Raw genomic sequence first — 20889 nt, 5'->3', positions numbered from 1 at the left:
AGCTGAGGAAGATATTGAATTTGGTCGTTTAGAGGGGAATGATTTAGCAGGAAGGAAGAAAGTTGTTGATAAACAATAACAATAATTCGCTGATTATTTTTGTTAAATACAATTATATTTGTATCGAGGAAACACGAAGGAAAATTGGAAAGCTGAGGAAAATTTTGCATTTTGTCGCTCACGAGGGATGATTCAGCAGGATGGAAGAAAGTTGTTGATAAATAATAACAATAATTCGCTCATTATTTTTTTTAAATACAATTATATGTATATATTGAGAAAACATAAAGGAAAATTGGAAAGCTTAGGAAGATTTTGCAATTTGTCGCTTAGGAGAGATGTTTTAGTAGGAAGGAAGAAAGTTGTTGATAAATAATAACAATAATTCGCTGATTATTTTTTTTAAATACAATTATATTTGTATTGAGGAAACACGATGGAAAATTGGAAAGCTAAGGAAGATTTTGCATTTTGTCGCTTAGGAGGGATGATTTAGCAGGAAGGAAGAAAGTTGGTGGTAGATGATAGCGATAATTCCCCGAAGCATGAACGACGAGTAGTTTTGTGCTTTTGCTTCGAAGAGGAGGGAGAGGGCGAGGAAGTTTCTGTTTTGGAATACCTGGTGATGCGTGACGGGGGTCCGGCACAATATTTGGGTGAAGGCGACTCTGTGGCTAATTGAAAAGTCAAAACTGCCGGTCGCTGGTCACCGTAGACCCGAGTGGATCGCGTTAGCCGTGAAAGCGTGGAGGCGTTGCACTCCGCACGACGTCCCGTGGTGTCCCTTTCAAATCCTACGGGACCCCGTGCACATACACACCCTATACCAAAATTCATCCTGACTCTATCGTTATCGACTCCCCGACAAATCTCTCAATTTCCACCAATTTTCACCCCCACTCTTGCTTCCCCTATTTTTCTTTTTAACAACTCCAAATCTTCTGGTTTAAGGTGTATTGATCATAATTAGGAAAATGTGGATGATGAGAAGAAAATTGTATTTTTACCTGATATTTTAAATTTCACTAGATCATTTTTTTTTTCAGAGTTCCTGAATAATATTCTTATACTGATTCGATCGTTATTAACTCTTGAAGAAATCTCTCAATTTCCACCAACTTTCACTCCCACTCTTGATTCTTCTGTTTTTCTTTTTAACAACTCCAAATCTTCAGGTTTAAGGTATTATTGATCATAATTAGGAAAATGTGGACGATGAGAAGAAAACTCATTTTTTTTACCTGATTTTTCCAATTTGCCTGCATTACTTTTCTTCAGGGTTCCTGAACAATATTCATCCTGATTTAATCATTATCGACTCTCCGACTTTCGATAAGTCTCCCAATTTCCACCAGGTTTCACCCCCACTCTCGTCCTTTTTTTTCTATTTAGCAATTCCAAATTTTCTCTCAATTTTCACCAAAAAAAGCTACAAATATGTATATAGAACACTAAAAAGAAAATCGTCATTTTTCCTGATTTTTCCAATTTTCCTAGATCACTCCTCTTCTTCAGCATTGCTAATCAAAATTCTACAATCCTTTACTTTACAGAGTGACCAACGGGGCCCCGAATTTTACCTTCCAGCGTCAGAACGATTTTACTGCCATCACCGTTAAAGCTGGTTAATCCTTTCGTCATTTTTTTTTCCTTAGTTTTTCACCCTTTTTTTGGTGAACCGAAACCTTTCTCGCGAGTTTTTCTAGCGGTTTTTCTACCGTTTTTTCGCACCATCTCGGCGGGACGAGAGTCCAATCTGTGTGACCCAGAAAAAAAATAGTACTGCTGAAAATTCTAAGCCGAAGTGAAAGATTTTCCCTGGCATTTTTCCGGCTGCGTGAAAATTCGTCGCGTCTGCTTTTTCGCGGCCGAGGCCCAAAAATTCTTCGAGTTTTTTCTGCCTTCGGTAACTCCCGTACTTTCTCAGGTAAACATCATGATAGACTTTTGGAAAATTTTGGAGAAAGCAAAGTTTTCCTGCAGCTTTTTATTGTACGAACCACGCAAAAAATTATACTGCTCTCTGTGTTTCGTTTATGAACAATTTTCTCTCTCTTTCTCTCTTTCTCTCGTTCTCTTCCTTTCTACATGAAGTAATAGACTTCTAGAAAATACAAAAAAAATATACAATTCTCTGTACTTTGTCCATTACTAGTAATTTTCTATAATTCCTCTGATATGAGAGACTTAAAGAAAATATAAAATATAAATAGAATTTTATTGCTTATTTCTACGAAAAATGATACAATTCTTTGTAATTTGTTTATTGTCAATAATTTTCTTTTTTTCCTAAATTGATAAACTTCCAAAAATTATAAAAAAAAAACATAATTTTGCTACAAATTTTGTTGCAATTTCCCACAAAAAATTATAAAATTCTCTATAATTTTATTATTATATATATAATAAATTTCCCCTCGCCGATCTTGAGAGAGAAGAATACGAGAGAGGAAAATATGCAGGGAGAGAATGAATCGTCAAGAGATAAGGAGAACCTGCTCTTCGAGATATTCGCTGTACACCCTTAATACGGTGACCCATCGAATCAATTTGACGCGCGCGACCAATCGCTTTCGGTGATCTCTGCTACACGACAATATTTTCCCTCCTAAACGACTGGTCGTGGCGAATTCTCGGTCGCTCCCAATAAATCCAAGAGCCGATAAATAATCTCCATTAACAACCGTGAGCCGTCGAATTCTTCGATATCGACGACTGATCACTATTCTCTTCGCTAACACGAGCTTCGTACGCCCCTTCGATTATCGTGGGAATTCTCTTCTCTCTATTCCTATACCCCCTCCCCCCCCCCCTCCAAATGAATAAGATACACGAGAAATCAGCCAAATACGGTTCACCGTTCCGTTATGACTTTTCAATTCGAGCAATGATCCCACAATCCCATCAATTGAAGAATCCTTGATTTGTTTGGAAGAAAAATTCACCCTGTTATAAATTTATCTATATAGTACGATCGAAAAACTAACTGTATATACTAGATAATATCTTTATTGCACTTTATCCTTGTCAATGATTCGTTTATGAAAAAATCACGTGACTTGTAAAACTGTAATAATTATTTAAACTCAGAAAAATTTTTGTAAATAGTAAATATTTTTAGTTAGAAAAATTATACAACTTTTTATTGACATATTTAATGATTTATTATAAAAATTAAATTATTCGTGATGCATTATATCAATAAATTTTATTTATAATTTTAATGAAAAATTTCTATATTTTGCAGAATTTTTCTGAGAATAGCCTGGTTTATATGTTGATGGTAGTTCGATATTAAGAATATTGTCGAAGCAATACTCCAGTTTAGAAACTTTGGTGAACCCACCTGACTATCGTTTATTTGTTTGGAAGGAAAATTCATCCAGTTATAAATTTATCTTTACTACGATCGAAAAAATAACTGTACTATAAAATATCTTTATTGCAGTTTATCCTTTTCAATAATCCGTTTTCGAGAAAAATACGTAGGCTTGTAAAATTATAATAATTAGTTATACTTGGAATAATTTTGCAAACAATAAATTTTTTTTAAGAAAATTACAAAATTTATTGATATAATGAATAAATTATTATAATAATTAAATAATCTATGATGTATTAAATCAATAAATTTTAATATTTGTTATAACGAAAAATGTTTATAATTTGTAGAATTTTTTTTAAAGTAGCCTGGTTTATTTATTAATGGTAATTCGGTATTACAAATATTTACAAAACCAAATTCGAATGTAGAAAACTTGGCCAACCCACCTGACCCATCGTTTCTTTGTTTGGAAGGACAATTCGTCCAGTTATAAATTTATGTGCATTATACGATCGAAAAGCTAACTGTACTATATAATACCTTTATTACACTTTATCCTCATCAATGATCCATTTGCGGGAAAATCACGTGCTTTATAAAACTATAATTACAGAGGCAATATAAACATACACAGGACGTTCTGCGAACTTACCCCAAATTTTTTCCCATCGTTATTAGCATTTCTCGATTATCTTTAATGATCATTAGAAACGTTCAAATAATTAGATACTCTGGTTTATTTGCTGGTCGTAATCCAGGCCACTACAGCAACGATTGCGAAACAATACTTTAATGTAGAAAACTCGAAGAATCTTCGTAGAATACCACGTTGGGGAAGAACGTTTGGTGGCTTCTTCGATGACTGGTCATAAATAATTATTTGTACCTTGGCTAAAACTCCCACTGAACGATCGGTTTATGCGTTTATGCATTTATTTTCTCTTGTCCTTTCCCGCCTTGGGATCCGCAAATTTGCGGCATCATTGCTACCCGCTAATACTCATTCAAGGTCACCGCTTATGACCCTGATTCAAGGTCAACGAGTTTTCACGCGTAACTTAAACGTGCAGTCTGGGCGCAAAAACTACTATATTATACATTAAAAATTGTTAAAACGAGTTGGTACGACGATTCTCGCGAGGTTCTCTTCTAGATCGAGTTCAATTATTTGATGTCATACGGCAGGAATTCCAACCCCCCACTCTGATTCAATGATGCTATACCGTGAGATTTCCGTACTCCCACTTAGGCTCCTATGCGTTTATAAGTATACGGAATGAGAGCTATGGTGGGGGTCGAAAAATCCCACGATCTGTCATCACAGCTTCGACTACCCTTTCTATTATGTAATACACAGGTAACGAGGGTCAGAGTGGGGTTACAAAAATCCCACCGTCTGACATCACTTTTCCGACTGAAGATTTTCTTGAAATGTCGAGGAATCCAGTGTTTGGGGAGGGGGGGGGAGGAAGAAAAGGACCCAGGAACGGTAGACACGCCGTAAATCTTGGGATGGTTTTATTTTGGTTTATTATCCGTATGAATTGGTTTTACCGTAATATTACCTAGAGGACCATGCGAAACGGAACGGAACTAAAGGACCCGAAGCAGCCACCACATTTTTCCACTCTCGCTCCTTCTTCTCATTCTCTTTCCATGCCACCCCATTGGCCTGATACTGTACCCACCGCCAGCGCTCTTTCGCAACGTTTCGGTACAACTTGATTAGTTTACGACCTACGCCAAGCAAAGTCATCACTCTGCTTCCTCGTCAGCTTTTAAACTTTGCCTTCCTCCCCGACAAGCTAATAAGAGTTAAGTTCGATTATTATTGCGTCTAACTTGGGCTGTACCCTTGCATGCAGCTCTCTAACGATCCCTTCTTGCTATATATATATATATATATATTTCTCTTCAAGAATTAAACTCCTGGCTTTGTACGTAAAAAATGAAAGATTTAACCATTAAGAAAGATTAGTAGTATTGTATACGAACTGAGCCAAGACTCTTTTGCAAAGTCTAAAAAAAATGTAATTAATACATATTTCTGTTCCAAGCACAGTATTCACACAAAAAAAATTGTCAGCCATGCTTCAAAATTTTAAAAAATAATTTAAAACTTTTTCTTAGTTTATTTTGTTTACTTTGCAGTTTCTTATAAAATTTTTTTTCTTCTCCGGAAAATTAATAAAAATCGAATTTGATTTTTAATATATATATATATATATATATATATATATATATATATATATCTTAAAAACCTTCTAAATATACATCGACTCCATCTTTTCTTCGTGGTTGTTTCTGTTTTGAAAGATGAAGCTCGTGCCTTTGCGGAGGTGGAGCTTGGTGCATGGAAAAAGTCGTGGGAGATTTGACGATTAAAAGCTCATAGAGACGGGTATAAATATAATTGGCAGTAAATCGTGGGTAATCGAATGAATCTCCTTAGTTGGCGTGTAAAACGGAGATCCCATCAAGACGCGAAGCTAGCGGGGCGTAAAAGCTGGTGTAAAGGGCCGAGCTGGCAGGGGTGAGCCGGCTAATAAAGGTCAGAGTAGTTGTACACCTCAAGCCTTGGCCAACTTAATTCGTAATTCTATCAAGGAAGACCTGATTCATTATCCAATATCGGACCACATAAATCCAGTCAACCTCAAATAAATTATCATCCCGTTTCCTCGTCACCTTTCGAAAATACTCGAATAACAACCCAAATTTTCATCACCTTCCTCCAGTAAGAACAGCGATAGTTGTTTTATAAACTAAGAATTTTTCCAAGTTTCTTTACCTCAATTTTCAGTGTTTTATTCCATGAGTAAACATTTGGTGAATTGAGGAAAAATTCAAGTTGTTCTAATTTTGTTGTTATTCATTTATGAAATATCATTTTATTTTGCAGGGTTCATTGAACTTTAAAGAATATTTCGTAGAAGATTTATCTCAGGTTTGATCGTTTAATTAAAAATCAAACCTCTGGGTGGTTTGAAAGAAAAATTCAAGTTGCATTAAACTTGCAAATATCATTTATGAAATATCATTTTATTTTGCAGGATTTATTGAACTTTAAAGAATATTTCGTAGTAGATTTATCTCAGATTTGATCGTTTAATTAAAAATTAAACGTCTCACTGATTTTGGGGAAAATCCAAGTTGCTCTAGGTTTTTGATGATTATTTTGGAAATATCATTTAATTTTTCAGAGTTCATTTAACTTCAAAGAATATTTTACAGTAGATTTATTTCAAGATTGATCGTTTAATTCGAAATAAGACGTCCCGTTGATTTGTGGGGAAAATCAAATTGATCAAAAAGTTTTCGATACTGATATTTGAAATATCACTTTATTTCCCATGAATCATTAAATCGAAAAAATATTTAAAAATAAATTTACCTTAAATCAAATAACTAACTTCAAAAATAAAATCTTTAACACAGTAATTCATTAAAAAATCACAAGTTACTCATAATTTCCAACAATGATTTCTGAAATTCACATGAATCATTAAATCTCAAAAAAATATTTTAAGACCCATTTACTATAAACCAAAATCCTAGCTTCAAAAATAAAATCTCCAACACCGTGATCCATTAAAAAATTAGTTACTCAAAATTTCCAATAATGATTTTCGAAATATCACTTTATTTCCCATGAATCATTAAACCCCAAAAAAATATTTCAACATCCATTTACCATAAACCAAAACACTATCGCTTCAAAAATAAAATCTCCAACACAGTGATCCATTAAAAAATCAGTTACTCAAAATTTCCAACAATGATTTTCGAAATATCACTTTATTTCCCATGAATCTCCGGACCGCAAAGAATACAACGACGGAGGGAGGGTTGGTCAGGGCAGAATCGACGTTCGACCTTGGAGGTTGGTTTGCCACCTCGCTACTCGAATTCCTGGAGCGGGGCCTGTGCCGCATTGGTTCCAGTTATAAATAACGTAAAGGAGCATTCTTACTGCCCCCCCCCCCCCTCTCAGCTTCTACTTTTCCGCGAGAACGTAGTAAACCGTCATAGTTCCCGGTCCACGCTTTGACCTTGAAGCCAGATTTTCATTTTTCCACTGGCAATAAGCTCGAACCGTGCATTTTCGTTCGCTCATCGCGTTATGACTCCCTTAAGGAGATTTAGAAGCGACGTGTATCCGGATTGATAGATATAAACGATCCAACTACGCGATTGAGACTCGATGAAATTAGATGGAAAAAGGGGGGTAGGTGCTTGAAAGTTAGGGGGGGGGGGAATAAACAGAGAGAGAGGGGGAGAGAGGAAAGTTGCTGCTGTAGTGGGCGAGTACCTAATAGAGGGTTTATTATTTTATGGAGCTACCTTATGGCTTTGTGTACATAACTCTCGCATCTTTTCACTGCCAGCCTCTCCTGTCATTATCCGTCGTCCGTAAATCATCGAAAATTTGAACGCACCGCACGGTAGCCCTCCCTGGTGCAAATCAGCCATTTCAGCCCTCTTTCGCTTTTCTGTACTCCTTAATATTCTTTCGCGTTTTCTTACTTCGCTACGTCCGTTCAAATCTAATGAAACTCTCTAATTTTTCCCTTTTAATTTAAAATTCACTGATTTTTTAATTTTTATAAAAATATAAATCTGTAGTTCTGTTAGTAACCACGTTTTCCTATACACAAACTCAAAGTCTACAAAAATGTTCAAATTTTGCATCAAATTTAAAAATTTACTGATTTCTTAATTTTATTAAAAAATTAATTTTGCAATTTTTTTTAGTAACCACATTTTCCTAGAAATCAACTCAAAGTCCACTAAAATTTTCAAAATTTTCCTTCAAATTTAAAACTCACTAGTGTATTTAATTACAAAATCGATTCTGTTGTTCTATCAGAAATTTTGTACAATCGTTAAACCCTCGAGTATTTATAATTTCTTTAATTTACTTTTCCCTCATTCCACGTTAATATTTCATCGTTGTATTTTCACTGGTTTGCTTCAGGAGTGATAATTCGACTCGAAGCCTTCCTCAAGGTGTATATAACACAACTAATCGATCCAATTTTAGCCAAGGAAAACTTGTAAAACGGCAGGGTCAGTTTTGTCGGTAATTGGGAGTTATTTGTTTATTAGCCCGGTCTAAATTCAAGCCGAGCGGGTAAAGCGAGGAAGCTAACGGCTGCAGTGAGAAACTCGTAATTTTACCTGAGAGCATCTATGATCGAGCAGTAAGCACCGAGATGAGTTAGAAAGTTCCTGACTGAAGCACCAGGTAGTTATGCCCATGACGTTTTTAAACTTCCCCTTATGCATCTGGCAAACACAGACAAAAATCTCTCCAAAATTTCATCGTCATATATATTTTTCTCTTAAAAATTAATTTCTTCAATAACGTCTTTTAAAAATCTGCTAATTCTTTGAATTCAAACATTATTATTTTAGGCTTCAGAAAACTCTTCATTCTCTTAACTGAGTTTACAGATATTTTTCTCTTTATCTCTAAAAATTGTATACATATTGTTTTCTTAAAAATTAATTTCTTCAAGAACGTCATTTAACACCCTGCTAATTCTTTAATTCCAAATATTATTATCCTAGACTTTGGGAAACTCTTCATTCTGCCAGTTGAGTTTACAGATATTTTTCCCTTTATCTCTAAAAATTTTCCAGTTTTTCCTATAGAGTGTAAAGGTAGTTACATGAATTTTCCAAGTGTAGTATTCGAAAGAAAAGCAGGTAGGAGGTGCAGACTCGATTAAGAAGCTAATGACAGGTGGATGATTCGACAGAAATTTCGACCAATAAAAATTCAGTAGCAGGAAGCAGCAGCCAGTGACAAAGCTGAAAGAGAAAGGGCAGTAAACGCTTCGTGGCCCCTGTCGATGTATTTATGCTTCAATAAAACTTTCTTTTTCTCCTTTTTCTTCTTCCTGCTGTTCCTCTTCAACTTCCTACTCCCCCTCCTGCTCATTATTCTGCTTTCGGTCAAGGACGAGCAAAAGTGGTGTCAGCAGGTCAAACCGGAAGAAAACCCCAGGAAGACCTGCCAAACCATCCCCATAGCTTCATGAAAACTCTTTCGACAACAATTTTCTTCAAAATTTTCCAAAAATTCTTTCTTGCTAATTTTCCATGTATCATTCCTGTTATTTCAATTTATATCCATGAAATTATTCACCTGAAATATAAAACATAATTTTATATAGGAAGAAAATAGTATTTTTGAAAGTAACCAGGAAAATGAAGATGAAGAGGATGATGAGGAGAATAAAGACTTTTTTGTGTATGGAGGGGGGGGGGGGAGGGGTGAAAATGTGTCAGGGTTGTAATCGGTTTTAATGGTGTCGGAGGAGAGAGGAGTGATGAAGGTAAGGGGGATGGGAGGGTGAATGGAGAAAATAAAAGGAGAAAAGAGAGGAGAGAAGAAAAGAAAAGATGCTTCCGAACTGCAGCGCGTGCCACTCCGCAGGGTGCCTGCTAAATATTTTCGATGTCAGTTAGCCCTCCCGGGTCCATCGGGAGACAAACTGACACGAGATTTATGCCCCAGACGACCCACTTATTCAACTTTCATCCCTACCAACCTCTATCCAACGAACACGTCCAGAGAAATTTTTACCATAAATTATTTCCTTCTCTTCTTCATCCTCATCCTCCCTCCTCTTTTCCAGCACCTCTTCACCTAAAACAACAATATTTGAACGTTGATCGGGTTTTAATATTTTCACCCTTCTTCCAATAGTTTTGGCATTCGTAATTGTATCTTTGCCACTTAGAATAGTTGTTAATTGGTTTATTTTATAACATACTTTTACTAGGATGTTGTTATGTTAGATACGTGTGTGTGCTTATTGGAGATTGGAATAGATGGAAGCATGAAAATTGTTCAGACAATTTTTTTTCAAGTGGAGTATCCAGTTCTTCCTCATCAGTTGAAGCAATCATCTAGAAAATTTCACATTTTCATTTTTTTGTTAATAATTCTATCATTCTTATTATTGCCTCTTGGCTACTTGGAATGGTTATTAATTATTTTTCATTTTTAGTATACTGTTAAATATGTCTTTACTATTAGACACGTGTGTGTATACTGGAGAGTGGAAGAGGTGGAAGCATGGAAATTGTTTGTTGAAACAATTATTTTAGTTCCTCTTCATCAACTAAAGCAGCAATCTGAAAAAATTGACTAATTTCAAAATTTTCATTCTACTCTTAATAATTGTACAATTCATAATTACCTCCTTACTACTTTTTTATTAATTATTTTTTATTTTCAGTATATTGTTAGATATATGTATACCATCAGACACGTGTGTGTATACTGAAGACTGGAAGAGGTGGAAGCATGGAAATTGTTTGTTGGGACACTTGTTTTCTAAGGGGAGGATTGAGTCCCGCCTTAGGAGAGTTCTCGTTGACAAAATAGTGTCCGTGAAAGTCACAACAAACACCGCCGGGGTTCCGAAGCTTTCCTCGGGGTTGAAAGAAGACGCAGGAGGTCCGGGACTCTTCACGGATTAGTTCGTCACTCGTCTTTTTCTCCTTTCTTTCTTTCTTGTCTGCTCCGAAGACGATATGCCAAAATATTGAACGTGATGCCTATCAAGGTTGAGCAGCGCTTTTCAATTTTCCTCCAGTTGGTCCTAGCTTTCATTTCCCGCGCAAGAAACAAGGTCACTGGGCCTCCGACCTTCGATGGATCGTCCTTGAGACGCTAGCTAAGGTCGATGATCTACCGTGAAAATTGTCAAATCCTGCAAACGAAACGAAGGCAATTAGAGAGGGGTTAAAAAAATGAAGAAAATTCGAAGCTTTCGAATATTGACCGCCATATTGGATAGGAGGCGAAGAAACGGAGAGCAAAGACTACGTATACCAAAATAATTGACAACTTTGAGGTCGAAGAGGTTATTAACCTCCGCCATATTGAATCGTCCTCGAGAGCAAAAAGAGTAATCAAACCAAAAAAATTAGCACAAAACTTAAGAACGTTCGAATATTGGCCGCCATATTGGATAAAGTTTAAAGAAATCAAGAGCAAAGACTATATATATATATATATATATAATAAAAAACTGGTAACAAAACACTCGCGATTATCTTGTGCCATTTTGAATCGTCCTTGAGGAAGGTGATTTGTAGTGCATATATATAAGAAACGAAGAGAGCGTAGAAAAAGACTGAGGATTGGTGGTGTAAAGGGGAAGAGGAGAGAGGAGGGGGGATGAACGATAGTCTAAAAGATGAAGTTGAGTAGTAGGAATAGAGGGCGGGAGGGGGGAGGGGAGGGGAGGGGGGAGGGTGGTTTGGCCGGCGGCGCCTTGCCGGAGATCCCGATGAGGTAGTGCTCGCTCCTTATTTATGGGGAAGCGCGATAATAGTAGGGATGATTTGGCTCCCTCCCTTAAGCCGCGACCCGGGCGTCTCCATGACGACGGCGCTGGGGCCGATATTGGTCCGAGGCCAGCAGCTATCGATAATAGGAAAGATAAGGGCTGCCGTTCCTCTCTCTCTCTCCCTCTCTCTCTTCCTCCTCTTCCCACATCTGGAACGTTTTATCCAAGGAAAATGGCGACTCGGAGCCACGACACCCTCCATCGCGCATTCACCATCTGTATTCCTCCCATTCTTCTCTATTTATCTAAATGTATACGTAGTGCACGTAGTAAGTATACTGGCGCCCGAGTTATATAGCTCCCCCCCCCCCCCCGCCACTTTCAGCGAAGAAAAATACTCCAGAAATCTCTATTCTGATCCAATGATTATGTCTCGATTCGAAATGCCCAGCGGAGATAAACGCCCAACGAGAATGAAAATTATTTGCCAAGGAAATCTTCCTATTATATCTGATCCTCGTATGCTACTTCTTTCGTGAAACGACGATGGAAAATAATGGAAGATTTCAAGGCTTATTTTTATTGGACATATGTATATATATATATATATACATACGTCGAGGATAAAGTTTTGTTTTGCAACGGTGAGGTTAAGTAAGGGGGGAGGGGGTTGATTAAACGACAAGAGGGGAGGGCAATTAGGGTCTAATAAATCGAGCGGACGTTAATTCGTTATAGGTCGAAGACAAGTTAAGCCAGCTCCGGAGGCTTTCAGCAATGAGAGAGATCGGAATGGGAAACCGAGAGAAAGAGAGAGAGAGAGAGAGAGCCAGACGTGGATCGTCCGCAAACTCGCCTAATTGGCTTTGAACGCCGCCACCTGCGCCAACTCTACAACCACTGCCCCCCCCCCCCCCCCCCTAAGACGATCAACTTCCCAAGGTTAAGCCCTCAAAGCTACCCCGAACCCATCAATTATCGAGAAAAAATCGTCTGTTTACTGCTGCGTCTCGATGCATGTCTCAAAAATGAACTGAAAACATAATTTATTTTTCATTAGCTATACGTACAATAATATTTAGTTTTTTTTTTCAATTCTATATATTTATTTTTCAGAGGAATTTTATTGGAAATTGGAACTAAAAGTATTTTGTTTGTTGACGATCGAATTAATGGAAGAGTTTTAATCTGATGAGAATAATTCATAATTGTGAACGTGTAAGAGTGGACTGAGGATGGTTTGTTACTTGAAGAATTTTTAGGAGTAACTGTACGAGTTGCGTTGGTATACGAGGATTAATTGTTTGAAAGAAATAAAAGTTAGGAAATGTCAAATGGTGACTACGCGGAGGATTTTTGTGTGATCATGGTATATTTATATATTATCGGAGGATTTTCAGTCAGCGAGGATCGTAGGGGAATCTTTGGACGGCTGGTGGGTCCAGGTGGTCCGCACTGGCAATTAAACGTATAAACGACGGAAATTAGCCACAAGAATTGGCTTGGCTTCAATAGATTCGCGGCCATCACGGCCATTTAACACGATGACATCCCATTTACCACCCGCGCAAGCCAAAGACCTACACACACCCCTCACCCTTGTAAAGCCCTGGAACCCATATGTTAGCACGCACCACCCTGCTAATTCTCCCTTCAACGCTAAATCCCAACATCTCAAAATTCGTCTCTCAATCTATTCGATACACGTCACATTGATCCACCCACAAATCTCCTTTATTTAAACATCTCAGCTTTATCACCGTTTTCATCCCCAACAGTTCTTCCCTGTTTCATTCATCTTGTAAATATACATTAAAATCTTTATAGTTCAATTTTCTATTATACCTGTCAATTATCCGAAAACAAAATTGATTATGTGTGGTTTATTGATAGAATTATATTTCTTATATATAAATTTACATTTATCTGTGGCTGTAAATGATGTGGAATACTCGAAGATAGAGTTCTTCGATGAAACTTTGCTTTCCTAACCTGATATTTCACTTAGCAGTATTATAGGATGGGAAAGTAGTTATTTCCTGGTGGATGGATATAACAGATTACACCCACGTATTGTGTAGCATTAGCTACACGGCTACACCTGGAAAATCTTCTGCATCCATATGTTGGCACGTGTTCTTGCTAATCCTCCACACTTTTCACGTGACTGAGCATATCCCTATAATAAGAAAAGCCAAAGCCATTCTGAAAAATGATTTCCCTCATTTATCGTATTGTCAAATTGATTTCCAGTCAAGTGGAAACAAAATATTAGTTGCGCCACTTCGATAATAGGATTAAATTGTACACTTAAAATATTAATTATATTTTGCACATTTTCTCAATTTTGTAAGTAAAAAATTTTCACCAAAAATGAGATATAACGCCATCTATTTGAGAAGTAGAGAACGTATACAACGTTTCATTCAGTCGATAAGACAGATAATAACCGACGACATAGGTAACCACAATAATACCTAAGCCATCTATCAACCAATCAGAACCGACTAAACCATTTTAAATAGAATGATTGGACCAATAGTGACTCAGTTTGAGGGGTTTGAGCCTCGAAGTGTAAAGTGTTATTGTTGATCAAATAACCTCAAAATGTCATATATTGTTTTTAAATTGATTCTTATAACGCTTACAACATAAATTGATTATTAAATTTTACAAGGCCTTATCAGCTATGATTTAATTTGCTTACTACTTTGTCATAGTGCAGAAATTAAGAATATAAATATTAACCGCACAATCTAGAAATTAAGGTTAGTAACAAAAATTTTGCTTTCATTTGTAGTCATTTATGATAATTATTTTTTGATTAGTTCATTAATGATGTCCCCCGAGCCCTCTCAAGAGCCGATTGAGGAGAATCTCAGTGCTCCAAATCTCACAGATACAAGGATGACTAATGATTCTGATAGCGAAGATGAGGATGCTGGTATGGCAGGATATATTCCACTATCTCAAATACCTACAGATAGTGACCTTATACTGGGAGACGAAGAAGTAAGCTGCTCCCTTTTGTTTCCTTTCCATCATGATTTTAACCAAATTTTGTCAAATTGCTTTTAGGAGGAAGAATGGACAGCAGGAAGCACGAATCAGGCAATGGAAGATTTATCGATTGATTCACATCAGGTTTTACTAATTTGAAAACTTTTGAGATTCCTATAAGTAACCGCATAATAATTAACTGATATTTTAGGAATATTCATCGGAAACAATCGAAGTCTGGTCTACTACAAGTCCCTGCTCTGATATAAACTTAGATGCTGAGAAAATTAATCAAGTTAAATCAATGATGGCTGCTTTCACATTACCAACAACTGCTATTCCTGAATGGGCAAATGCTGTATCTGAGGAGCAGTGGAAAGAACAGCTTATGGGTAGGATAAAAGAAATACAAAATAAAGATAAATGAGTAGATTTAATTGTTGGTATTATCTTGAATAAAGAATATCAAGTCAAGATCTTAATTTAAAACTTATTCAGAACATGCTTAAAATTATTCCACAAAATCAAACAAATGTTCCACTATGTTTCATAGGTACATATTATTATATGTGTAAATTTTGAGGATATGTGATATGTTATGTTACAAATTATAGGTAAAAGAATTATATATTTTACCATGAGTTTATTCTAATAAAATGTATTATGAATATTTATGTATCTTAATGTTTAATTTGTAAATGTTATAATACCTGCTTATTTTTTTTAGATATTTCAAATCTTTATCCAAATGGCAATTGTCATATTTTAAAATGGTTAAGGTTTAGAAATGATTATTCACAGCATACTCAAATGCACTCATACCAACATTAACACATTTCTTATAATTCAAGTTCTGATTTAATGGCAGCTGCTTTAGTTGGGTTTAATTTCATTCTTAACGTCGCAACATCATCTTCTATTCTTATTAATTTCCGGAATTTCTGGAAAAAAGTCAGAATTGGCAGTAAATTAAAACTGATAAACTGTACAAATCTGGAATAATACCTCTGAGGTAGTTCCAGGTGTGACACACCAGATATAGATCATGTACCCTGGAATACACATCATTGAAGAGAGACCAGCTAGCCATCCTAATACATGGCTCCACCAAGGATACTCATACGACAAATATTTCACAGGAACAAATTTTATTATGTTGAACGTAAAGACACCCTGATAAAAAGAAGTATTTTCAGATGACACAAATTTCTTCAAAAGTAATTTTTAAATCTTACCACACAAATGGCAGGAGTAGTGACCATCCAACATATTTTCCACCAGAAACAAGGATAGTAGCCTATCATATCGCGGATTCCATCATAATATCTGTTTACACCAAATGCCCAGGATATGGCAATGCATTCGAAAAACATTAAAAACAATAGGCAAAATCCACTAACTGCATACGAGTCTAAAAGCTGGAATACGTACATTCCTCCCTAAAAATTAATAATAATTTGTCATTATGGAATAATTGTCATTTCAACTGAATTGTGTATAATTACAATACTCACATCAGTTACACATGTTAGACCAACTAGGTAAGACAGAAAACATACAACTGCTATAAAAACTTCTTTTCTTTTTCTAAGAAGATGAGGCCACTCATCAACGGCCGCTGTTATGAAACCCTCCACAGTGCAAAACTGAAAGAACAAAATGTAATTAATATCTTTCTCTTAATTTAGATTCACAATGAAAGAATGGCGATCAGGTTTACTTGGCTATCTAAACCAATTAAGATAAGCATGAAGAAAAATAGACAAGCCCATATCGATGCTCCAGGCAATTGTAGGACAGCGGAAGGATACACCAAAAATGCTAAACCAGGACCTGGACAAAACTTGTACATTAATATCCAAGTCAAAATCATTAAATGAATATAATGAACACATCGTCGATTTACCAGATGCAGCGACATCAGCTACTGGTTTCTGCTGCTCATGAGCCATGAAACCAACCACTGAGAAAATTACAACTCCACTAAGCATACTGGTGCATGAATTAACCGTACAGACAATTAATGCATCCCTGAAACAGAGAAAGCAAAATATTACTTTACGTAAACCAGAAATTCTCCAGTGAGAAATCACACACTTGTAAACATTATTATTAAATTTATTGTAACTTCCAAGGGCCACTAGTGCTCCAAGACCGAGTGCGTAGGAAAAGAATATTTGAGTTACTGCATCTATCCACACCTAGGATAACAAAATGATTGCATCAGAGGAGTGTAAGAATATTTATGGAGTCACACATATAAACATAAGATTTACCTCAGGATCTCCAAGTTTGGATAAATTTGGTGTGGCGTAATATCTTAGTCCTTCCATAGCACCTGGCAATGTCAAACCTCGGATCAGCAAAACTGCTAGCAAGGCGTATGGAAACAAAGAAGTAAAGTAGACGACCTGCAGTAATTGACAAAGTTTAAAGAGAGAATGTTTCCATCGATGAGGATTTTACAGGGAAGAAACGAGGACGTACTTTTCCCGTCCATTTGACGCCTTTCCAAATGCAAAAATAGCACATTATCCAGACAATGGCGAGTGTTCCAGCCAATTCCCATCGTATTCCACCAACCTCTTCTATTCCAGACGAGATCTGAAGGGTTCGTCGTCTGAAAATACCCAAGAGGGATTAAAAATAAGATAAAGAGGCGTTATTATCGAATTTTATGGACTCACTCCCAAAATTCTTTAACGGGATCCTTGAGGAGTGCATGGCTTAAATTGCCAATGGAAGTTGCACAGATAGTGTCGTATTCTTCTGGCCAACAAACGGCACTTAACCGCTCTACCGGGGTAATGCAATAACGGGAATTCCATGGATTGTCGCACGATCTCCAAGGCACATCTTCGGGATAATTCGTGACATTAATGGACCAATCGAAACAGAGGAAAATGGAAATTTTGGTAAAATGACTAACCGGTTCTTAAGGAGACCAAAAAGTAAAACAGAGCCCATGCTAAAATTATAATGTAATATACGTTTGTCCAGCAAGAAAGGACGCAGGTGGCGTATCCGATTCCTAAAAAAAAAACACAAATTTAGATTTTGTTAATAAGTACCAAACAATGCTCGATTAAACGACGGTACAACTCATGATCGAATTGCAGAAATTTAGAAAGTTGCTTCAGCAAACTGAGAAGCGAAAAGTTTTATTGATAATTGAGGGTCGCACGAAGCGATAAAACTTATATTGTAGGGTTTTAGTCGAAGGTATATAAAATTATATAATCATGGACCTTTAAAGATTGGTGCTATTTGAAAGACACCGAGACCGCCTATAGTCATCATCTGTCCTAATGACAATTCCATGAGGAACATCGGTACCCCTGCAAGAGCCAGGGCAATAAAGTACGGTACCATAAATGCACCGCCTCCATTTTTGTAACAAAGATAAGGAAATCTCCATAAATTGCCTAGGCCTATAGCCAGTCCGATGACCGACAGGATAAACTCCAACTGAAATATAAAAAAACATTTATTAGAAAAACCTTAAAGAACAAAATTAATTGACAAAAATTATGGTTTTCAGGAAAACTCACTTTGCTGTTCCACGTGCCCCGATCAGGCAGGGCTTTGGCTGGTTTAATGGCGACCGATTGCAGACATTGAATAGCCTCGAATCTAAAGTCTGGTTCCTTGCCATCATTCGAGGTCTTCAACGGGGGCTCCTGGAAGAGTGCTTTCAACTCCTGCACTGGACTAACTGGCTCCTGTGATAGAGGACTGGTTGATCTGTCTACCTTAGTCCGCCCACCGGTACCACTTGAAGGCATTATTCTCTATGAAGCAGGTACCACCAAATTTCACCTCATCCTACAAGTCCAGTCCCTTCAGCATCTGCAACTCATCAATCGATGCTTTTACAGGACCCGATTTGAATCTCGGTGAGATTGCTTCCTCCAATAGGACAATATCGGATCTTCCAAAGTCTTGCAACAACGTGCGGACATCGTTGCTGGATTATCAGCATTGATGATGATGGATGACGGACAATGAGCCACTTCCGGGATTCACAGCGTCTGACAATCGTCGTTCCCATCAGTCAGCCTTGTCCTATTTTAATCGCAGCGACACTGTAAAAACTTGATGGAAGAAAGCATCCATCGCTTATCATGCTGGATATAAAAATGAGGACCGAACTGTGGTTCAGCGATTCTTGCCAATTTGGTCAAAATGCCGGACCGCGATTGAGTCTCGAGCAAACTGTTTCGCTCCCATTCTGATGAGCTGTATCGTACGACAATCCTGTCTCGGTAATCATTCAATCTTGGTTTTGCATAATGATTCGCATATGCGGTTATACCACAATCTGCTTACGCGTCGTGTTAGCCGAGTAGACGCGTGCAAGTAGTAATAGGCGCATTGAGCAGACATCATCCGCATAACGAGAGTTCACAAAAAAATTGTCGTTGCTTCCACATATCGCACGATTCATGTAAAATATTCTTAAAGGAAAGAACAATGTCTGTTGACTCTTGTCAGGTGGTATATATAGATTTTTAGCGAACGGTCGATCTTCCAATTTTGTTAAATTATATTTTTAATTGTTGTTAAAATATGTCATGCATTTTGCAGGAGATACGTACTTGTGCTGTGTTGCTGAACGGCATTTGATCAATCGAACTGTCAATCTGCTGTTTCAAATTTTGGTCAAAGCGTGGACTCGGAAGAGACGCGTGTGCGTCAAACAGTGACAAACGGAGTTCAGAAACGGATAGTGCCGAGATTTCTACTGTACCCTCCAGATTTACCCCACAATGGCGCTGGGTCCCCCCAAGTGCTGACACGCACCTATCGTTTCATTCAACAAATTAGTGCTACAGTGTCATTCTATATTTAGGTTGTTCTATATAAATAGAGAGAGACGGAGAAGGCCTCAAGCACACTGATAACCGATTAGTGACAGGGAAATCTTCTCTTTTGCTGGTCAAAATATAAAAAACTAAATCTACTAATTTTTCATGAAAACTACAAACTAAAGGAAGGAAATTTTGTTATTTTTAAATGGAAGAAAGTTATTGTCTCCAGGAAACCCTTTTGTTAAGATTTTTATGGCATATTTTCTGAAGCTACAATATAATTTGATTCTAAGTTTGTCATTTAATTGTTTGTCAGTCACAGTTGAGGCTTCCTTTGCGATTAAATGAAACGTTTGTTTTTTTACACAAGGAATTTTTTTATGATGGTATTAGATAAAGGGCAACATGGCGCAAGCGTCAGTTCGAAGGGAATTATATGGGAGAAGACAGGGGAGAGGGAGGAGGGGTTGCTGAATAAGGAGAATTAAATTATTTTATTAAAATGACGCAAGCCGGATGCGAGCCATGAAATAATAAAAACAGGAAACATTTTGGAACCGTTTGTGCTTTCCGGATACGACACATGCTATCTTAATACAGTAGTCTTTTTCTTTCACACTCTATATGAGAAATTTGCAATTATAATTCTAATTTTAGAAATAATGAAATTATGAAACGTCTCTGAAGCAAGCAAGTTGTCTAGCATTAAAAATCTCTGTGAAATTGTAGTTGTAGTTTCTAAGCATTTTTATGAAAGGTTTTGTAAATAATTAAAAACAAAGCTAGGTACACGTTTTTTCTTATATTTAAAATGGATTAATCACAAATGTATATTGGTGCTACCATACAATAATTATTTAATTTTAATTAGCTTAAATATTAATCAATTGTTTATTTAAAATATATGAGATACAAAACTATTTAGTTTAAAACATAGCATTGGTTAAAAATATTACAACACATCAATAATTAAACACTGCAAGATAAGGGAGCATAATCCTTGTCGTCTGAGAAGGTTAAAATATATTGGTCCTTGTGTCCTTATTGGTAGTTCGGTTCGTGCTTTCTCGTATAGTCCAGCTTCGAAGTAGCGACGTATTTAATTTGACACTGAAGTCGCTAAAAAATTTATCCATTTAATTTAAGAATTATTCTTAAGAACTCGTTAAACTTATTTAATTATCACGTTTAATTGCAAAGCATTCACTACAGATTTAGTTCTGAGGTAAAACATTTCAGTCCTTAATACCTATAATTATTATTTTCAATAAGGCAATTGAATTTAAGAGTATAATATAATTTATGTAAAAGGGTATAAAAGATAAAATACTAAAACTCCTTAGTATCAGTTAATATTAGTTTTTACAATATTTCATCCATAGAAATGCATAGAAGCAAGTTCTTCATAGTTGCTATAGCCATATCGTTGATCGGTTGCAAT

General features: G+C 36.5%; 2 protein-coding genes and 1 long non-coding RNA gene across 3 annotated transcripts; 2 read left to right on the top strand and 1 right to left on the bottom strand.

The window, feature by feature from the left end:
- The first annotated feature begins 14201 nt into the window (after positions 1–14201).
- Positions 14202–15241, top strand: LOC136779541 (male-enhanced antigen 1). Its single transcript, XM_066737167.1, has 4 exons — positions 14202–14405; positions 14466–14649; positions 14716–14781; positions 14849–15241. The coding sequence occupies exons 2-4, from the start codon at positions 14473–14475 to the stop codon at positions 15062–15064; spliced, it is 459 nt and encodes a 152-aa protein (XP_066593264.1). The 5' UTR covers positions 14202–14405; positions 14466–14472; the 3' UTR covers positions 15065–15241.
- A 182-nt stretch (positions 15242–15423) lies between these two features.
- On the bottom strand, positions 15424–19372 carry LOC136779540 (sodium- and chloride-dependent GABA transporter 1-like). Its single transcript, XM_066737166.1, has 14 exons — positions 19236–19372; positions 18189–18486; positions 17886–18105; positions 17567–17668; positions 17325–17493; positions 17125–17257; positions 16914–17048; positions 16735–16838; positions 16544–16668; positions 16358–16470; positions 16152–16283; positions 15873–16076; positions 15643–15810; positions 15424–15578 (listed from the first exon to the last, which is right to left on the bottom strand). The coding sequence occupies exons 2-14, from the start codon at positions 18420–18422 to the stop codon at positions 15477–15479; spliced, it is 1941 nt and encodes a 646-aa protein (XP_066593263.1). The 5' UTR covers positions 18423–18486; positions 19236–19372; the 3' UTR covers positions 15424–15476.
- On the top strand, positions 18318–19363 carry LOC136779543 (uncharacterized). The gene is made up of 3 exons (XR_010823598.1): positions 18318–18439; positions 18516–18902; positions 19225–19363. It is a non-coding gene; the product is annotated as an uncharacterized lncRNA (long non-coding RNA).
- Positions 19373–20889: the final 1517 nt, after the last annotated feature.

Source organism: Prorops nasuta, unplaced genomic scaffold (genome assembly GCF_024137725.1).
Source record: "Prorops nasuta isolate Cenicafe-Biocafe unplaced genomic scaffold, Cenicafe_Pnas_1.2 PNAS00017, whole genome shotgun sequence".
Lineage (NCBI taxonomy): Eukaryota > Metazoa > Arthropoda > Insecta > Hymenoptera > Bethylidae > Prorops > Prorops nasuta.
The sequence above is the reverse complement of the archived record's forward strand: the minus strand, read 5'-3'. Positions and strand labels throughout refer to the sequence as shown.

Bases quoted from the DNA above. Each gene is read 5' to 3' on its own strand.
- LOC136779541 (XM_066737167.1), top strand. From the start codon at position 14,473: ATGATGTCCCCCGAGCCCTCTCAAGAGCCGATTGAGGAGAATCTCAGT. The intron at 14,650-14,715 runs GTAAGCTGCTCC...AATTGCTTTTAG, and splicing joins TTATACTGGGAGACGAAGAA to GAGGAAGAATGGACAGCAGG. The intron at 14,782-14,848 runs GTTTTACTAATT...CTGATATTTTAG, and splicing joins TATCGATTGATTCACATCAG to GAATATTCATCGGAAACAAT.
- LOC136779540 (XM_066737166.1), bottom strand. From the start codon at position 18,422: ATGCCTTCAAGTGGTACCGGTGGGCGGACTAAGGTAGACAGATCAACC. The intron at 18,106-18,188 runs GTGAGTTTTCCT...TTTATATTTCAG, and splicing joins GGGGCACGTGGAACAGCAAA to TTGGAGTTTATCCTGTCGGT. The intron at 16,471-16,543 runs GTAAATCGACGA...AGTTTTGTCCAG, and splicing joins AGCTGATGTCGCTGCATCTG to GTCCTGGTTTAGCATTTTTG.